General features: G+C 61.4%; 1 protein-coding gene across 1 annotated transcript in view; it reads right to left on the bottom strand.

The window, feature by feature from the left end:
• Positions 1-308: 308 nt before the first annotated feature.
• LOC118089705 (microtubule-actin cross-linking factor 1, isoforms 6/7) overlaps positions 309-6069 on the bottom strand; it is a 30630-nt gene continuing 24869 nt past the window's right edge. Inside the window, exons 26-33 of the mRNA XM_035124475.3 lie at positions 5860-6029; positions 5229-5391; positions 3805-3959; positions 3503-3577; positions 2974-3091; positions 1835-2019; positions 1427-1592; positions 309-1115 (exon numbers count right to left, since the gene is read on the bottom strand). Of these exons, the coding sequence (XP_034980366.3) occupies positions 1090-1115; positions 1427-1592; positions 1835-2019; positions 2974-3091; positions 3503-3577; positions 3805-3959; positions 5229-5391; positions 5860-6029 (1058 nt within the window). The 3' untranslated portion in view covers positions 309-1089. The remainder of the gene's footprint in view (positions 1116-1426; positions 1593-1834; positions 2020-2973; positions 3092-3502; positions 3578-3804; positions 3960-5228; positions 5392-5859; positions 6030-6069) is intronic.

The following is a 6069-nucleotide window of genomic DNA, read 5'->3' as shown; positions in this document are numbered from 1 at the left end:
GTGGAAGGAGTGACCTTGGAGGAAGGTGGCAAACTCTCCTTCGTGGGAGGTTTTTCAACAGAGTCATCTGTCAGTGATTCCTGAATTGCAAGGGTGGACTGGATGGCCCTTGGGGGTACCATCCAACTCTACAATTCTATGGTCTGTGTTCTCCACGGACTCTCAGCTGGGCCCCATCTGGACCAGTCCATTTTTCTGTTTTCAAAAAGCGGGGCGCTTTCCCTGCCAGCGCCCCCTGCTGGCACCCTCTGTTTTCAATCCCAAGGAGCCCCAGGCCACCCCCCCCCCAAAGGCCTGTTTTGGCAGGCAGGCAGAGTGAGAGGAGTCTAGAGAAACCCTGGTCTTTATTGTCCCTCGCTGAGCACATCCACAACCATGACAGGCATTCAACCTGGCTAGAGAGCGGCCAGCCGGCAAGCAGGCATGCTCCAGGGGAAGAGGGGGGGAGGGAAGGGAAGGGAAGGGAAGGGGGGGACACTCCAGGCAAGGACCCCACCCCTCAGGGCTGGCAGGAGAAGGGCTTAGCACCACAGGGAGGTGGCCTTCCTCATCCCAAGAACCTGCTGTGGGACCATCCAGGGGGTGCCCACCTGAGCACTGCAGGTGGGCAGAGCAGACCCCAAACATCCCACCTGGGGCAGGGCTGCCCCCCCACAGGGACTGAGGAACTGGGTGAGGAGCAGGGAGTGCCAAGGATGAGGCGGTCTGGAGGGGGGGGTTGCAGGGGACGGGCTAAGGGGTGGGGAAGGACTGGGGGAGGCACCCTCCCGCAAAGGCATTTGCATATAATTGGAGGGGGGGATCTGGGTGCCTGCTCTGGAGGGTGGAGGGGGGTAAAGCAGCTGGGCATTGAAGGAGGGGCTGGGCATGGGGTGAGGTGAGGTCGGCTCTGTCACCTGCTCAGCCTCCAGCCTGGCCAAGCAGGTTGACGCTGGCCACCAATTTGCGCCCTCTGTGGGGTGGGGGCGGCAGAGCTGCTTGGTGGAGGCCTCTGAGCCTGTCTCCCATGGGGGGGCCCTGCCCCAACTGGCTCTGGGCGCCACAGTGGTCAGGACGGCCGGCCCGTCTTTTCCGCAGAGGCTGCATCCCTCAGGGCGGGGGGCCTCCGGGGGGCTCTGAGGAGGAGAGGCAAAGAGGAAACCTCAGTCAGTGGTGACTCCTGCATTGCAAGGGGCTAGACTAGATGGCCCTTGGAGACCCCTTCCCAGAAATCCCCCAGGGCAGCTGCAGGCAGGCAGAGGGCAGCCCTTGGCACTCAGCTGCCCAGAGCAAAGGCCCCTATGCACCAGCCCTTGGAATAAGTCAACCTTCCCCACGGGGAGTGGGCCTCCTCTGAGCTACCCCAGGTGATGGGGGAGACTGGGTTGCTCCAAAGCTTCCTCTAGTCTAGAGAGAAGACTCTGCCCCCCTTGCCATCCTTCCTCACCTGGAGGGGGCTCAGCCTCAGCCTCCGCCTCCGCCTCCGCCCTGGCTCCTCCTCCATCCTCAGAGGCTCCTCCTCCTCTGGCAAAGGTCAGCTCCGCCCCGTCCGTCACCAGAGAGCTGCGAGAGTGGAGGCACCGATCCCCGGAGCGTGTCCTGCGCAGGACAGACTGCAAGGGGGGAGACAGTGAGGGCAAGTGCTGGGGCAGCCCCTTTGCCCTCTGGGGGTGGCAGGCCCAGGCAGGGGAGCCTTTCCAGGGGAGCGGAGGGGGGGACGGCGGCGCCACTCTCCGATTCCCCAGAGCAAAGCACCTCCAGCTGACAAGGTGCTCCCTCCAGTCAGGTGTTTGTGGGGGCAGGCTAGAGGATACCCCTCCTCCTCCATCCCACCCCCAGATCCCTCCCCCCTTACCTTCCTGGTGAGGGGGCTGCTGGGGGCTGAAGCACTGCTATAGAGGCTGAGACTGGAATTGGAGCGGCTGGGGGGAGACAGCGCCTTGGAGGCGGGGGCTGCAGACTGAGAGCCGCCCCCTTTGCCCCCCGCAGGGTCCGGCGTCAGGTATTTCTCGTTGATCTTGAGGTTCGTCCTTCCCTTCACTGGGAGAGGAGAAAAGGTGAGCACAGGGAGGCTGCCGCTTCCAAGCAAAGTAGGGTAAAGAGGGACCAACTGGGTGCTCAGCTGGTCCCGAGCCCCAGCAGGATAAGGAGCACAGCGTCCAGGGCCTGGTCTCTGCACCCAGGGTGTTCCCACATGACACCGCAGTGAGAGGGGCTCCTCCACCCTCAGGGTCCAGAAGAAGCACCTCAACAGCTTGGGGTGCCCACTTTGTCCCTAAAGCTGTCGGGTTCGCAGCCAAATCACAAATGCATGTTTTGGCAGACAAGCCCAGGGTGAATGCACAGAGGGTTCTTAGACTTCCTAGAGAGGACCCTCTGTGTGGTCACTTCTTGCCTCCTCTGGGCGGGAATTCCGTAACAAAGGAGATAATCTTTTATACTTTCTGCTGCCTTTGAAGAGACTCTCTCTCCATCCTGCTTCCAAACTGACCAGATGTGTGTCTGGGGGCTCTGGACATCCACAGCCTATATCGAAGGCAACTTTTGTATTTTATACCTGAGAAGTTTTCTTTCCTGTATTGTATATGCTGCCTGCATTGAAATGTAAGTAAACCTTTCTTTATCTTCCTAAAAACATGTGGTTCATTCTCTGCAACGGAGGTGAAGAGCGGGAGGCCAGGAGACCACAAATAAAAGGGATAAAACGGTATAATTGCCTCATTCCTTATAAGCTGCAGAATGTATAAGTGTTTTATGTTGCTAAAAAGGCTACTTTTTCTTTGTCATCCACACAAATGGATTTACATTTTAATTGACAGAATCCGTTTTCCACATGCCTCCTGCTGGCCCACAGAGGGAGCAGTGGGGAAAGCAGAGCCCCCATTGCACACACACCCCCAAGTGAACCTGCCTAGAAGGCCCAGGAGGTGTCCCGGGGCAGCCTCTGTCCATGGAAGAAATGCCCCCCTCCCACTGCCCCCCCCAGCCCCTCACCTCTGCAAGGGTCGTTCTTCACCAGGAACTCATCCAGGGCGATCCAGCCTCCACCCACACGCACCATCAGGGTGCTCCGCAGGATGCGGACCATGCGCAGCTGCTGTGACTCCCCAAACTGCAATGGGGGGGGGGGAGAGAGAGCAGTGAGCTAGAGGTGCCAGAGGAGAGAAAGCCCCCTCTCCTTGAAGAAGGGGTTGTGCCTGTCAGGGACATAAGAGACCCCCTTGGGGGTTTCCTTCTGACAAGTGGTCCAGCTTTCTGCCCCACCATATCAGCCCCAACCATCCGAGTCCCTCTGCCTGGCTGCTCCCAGGCCTGGCGTGACTTTGCTGGGGGGCTACCCGGTGGGTGCCAACTCCTCTGGGCGCTGGATTGAGAAGCCTAGAGCCATAGAACCCCAGGGGCCTTCTAGTCCAGCCCCCTGCAATGCAGGCAGGAGTGCACAGTGGCCCCTCCTCTCCAGGAGCCCAGCAGGCCCCTGTCCAGGCTGGGTGGGGGTCAAGGGGGCTCCTGGCCAAGCACTTACTCTGTACCGGTTGGCACTAATCTGTTCCACCTGGAAACGCCTCTCACAGTTGCACTGAGCCACCTGCCTGTTCACCTGGAAAACAAATGGAAGTGGTGGTGGGGGGAGAGTCAAAGACTGGCTGGGGGACAGGCCTAAGGGCAGGCCGAGTGGGTGGGGGTTGCTTCTGCCTCCCTGGCCGGGGGACACCCAACCACCCGCCCTCTGGTAAGACTCCTCTGACAGTTGCAGCTTAATGCTTTTTTGTAACCGAGTGGCGGGTGCTGCTTCCGAGGCCAGTACTGTATCTCTCTGGGCCGTACCTCATCCTGGATCTGGTCCGCATCAGCCGCCTTGCGCAGGATGTCCCGACTGGGGTGCAGAGCACTCACAAACTCATAGTAGTCAATGAAGCCATCCCTGTTGAGGTCAATGATGCTGGCCACAGCGCTCATCTCCAGCGGGTTGGTGGGGAATTCTGGTGAGGGAAAGAGAGGGTGGGGCTGGGGGCCGGCCGGCCACTTGGGCCCCACATGGCAGGCCCCACAAGCCAGGGAACTGCCACCAACAAGGCATGGTGAGCCTGGAATGTGGAGGGCAGCCCACAGGGCACATCTGGGTTGGTGCTCCACCGGGGGCTAAGTGATCCAGTGGATCAGAAAGAGCAGCTGCTGCCAGAGAGGAGGGGGGTCTCCTCTCCACACACCTCTACTAGTCCTGCCATGACCCCAAGTGTGCTGAGTTGGCAAAGTGAATGGTCCCAAAGCAGCTGGGGGTCAGGAACCAGAGTCAGGTGAAGGTCAGCAATAAAAGGTACCAGTGGAGTCAACTATTTATTCAAAGGAACCAAAACAGTTCAGGCCCAGTGATCCCAGCAACTGTTCCCAGTAGGTCTTGCCCCAATAAGGCAGTTGCAAGGACTGGAGGCCCCCTGCCTTCCCACAGCTGCCTAAGTCCCCTCCTCTCCAGAGTTTGTTTCAAGCAAGCGGAGACTGTGGCAGGGGCTTACCCAGGATCAAAACTAGGGGGGGGGGGAACAGGAGGGGAGGGGCTACAAAGTGGGAACATGGGCGAGGCTACGGAGCCCAGGTGGAGCGCGCAGCCATGGGCGAGAGCGGCGCTGCCGGTGGGGCTGGTGGGCAGAGGCGGAGGCGGAGCACAGCCCAGCGGAGCGCGAGTTCGGCGTTCCCGCCCGCCGCGTCGCGCCCTCCAGCTTCCCGTTGCGCTCTCTGGTTCCCCGCCGTGCTTGGTCTTGCCGGAGGGCGCAACGGGGAGCTGGAGGGAGGGCACAGTGCAGTGGGCGGGAACGCCGAACTCGCGCTCCGCCGGGCTGTGCTCCGCCTCCGCCTACCAGCCCCGCCAGCAGCGCCGCCAGCCCTGCTTCTAGGGGGGCAGCTGCCCCCCCTGCCCCGTGCTGGGTACGCCCATGGACTGTGGCAGCTCTCCTCCTCTGCCCTTTTCATTTCTCTGCATGCCTCTGAGTCTGGACTGCCCTCTGCCACAGCCTCGTCCTGCTCACTAAACCCGGTTGCCTCTTCAGCTTCCAATGCCTCCTCCTCCCAGCCTGCTCCCTCTGACCAGGCACCGTCGTCCATCCACCAGTTCCTGGGCTCTGAGCCTTCTTCCCCTGGGGGTCCCTTGGCTGGTGCCTCGCACCACTCCTCTGTATCCAGCCAGTCCATGATACCGGGGAGGCATTGCCCCCCATTCCTGCCCCTTCCTGGGCACCTGGCACTGCTGCACTCACTGGAGGAGAGGACGCTCTCGATGAACTCCTGCTGGGTGATGCGCCCGTCCTGGTCCCGGTCAATGCCCCGGAAGACGTCCAGGATGCGAGATTTCATCTGGCCGATCCACTGCATGTACCGCTTTCGCCAGACCGAGAAGTCAAAGTGGGCAAACTCCTCCAGCTGAGTGAGAGAAAGATGGGGTTGCTGGGACAGGGCCAGGCTCCCCCTATTCCCCATCCATGTCACACCCCCATGGGAAGGAGGGGGGGAGCAGCAGAGGATGGGCATGATCCAAAGGGGCCCATCTCACTAAGCTCCTGCTGCTTCCCACAATGACCCACCAGCTTCCCCCATACACCATGAGGGGCCCATAAGCACCTGCCCAACCCAGGTGGGGTCAGGAGGGTGGGAGGGGGAGGCCTCTCACCCTGCAAGGGGGTTCAGGCTGGGGCTTAAGGTTCAAGGTGCCAAAGGGACCCCCTCATTCCGCCAGGGGCCCACATCAAGGGGTTCATTGGAGGGCACCCCCCAGACATCCGCCCTACTCAAGCCCCACTCTCAGCTGCCTCTTTCTCTCCCAGCCACGCAGAGCCTGGACCCCCGTGGGCTCCCCACTGCCCCCCTCGTTCCAGTGCCCCCACCCCTTACCTCTCGCTGGTGCTGCTGGGCGTTCTGGAGCCGGTACTGGCGGTCGAGGGCCAAGAGCCACAGCTGCTGCCAGCGCTGCACCAGCTGGGCCAGGAGGGGGCTCTGGGGGGCCAGGTCCTCGAGGGGCATGGGTCGGGCCCTGGGGGAGAGCTTCCTGGTACTGCGCCGCCCTGCAAGAGAGGAGTGTGCCTGGCTGTGAAGCAATGGGCC

This window comes from Zootoca vivipara, chromosome 8 (assembly GCF_965207765.1).
Source record: "Zootoca vivipara chromosome 8, rZooViv2.hap1.1, whole genome shotgun sequence".
NCBI classification, from domain to species: Eukaryota; Metazoa; Chordata; class Lepidosauria; order Squamata; family Lacertidae; genus Zootoca; species Zootoca vivipara.
This window is presented reverse-complemented; position numbering and strand designations above follow the sequence as displayed.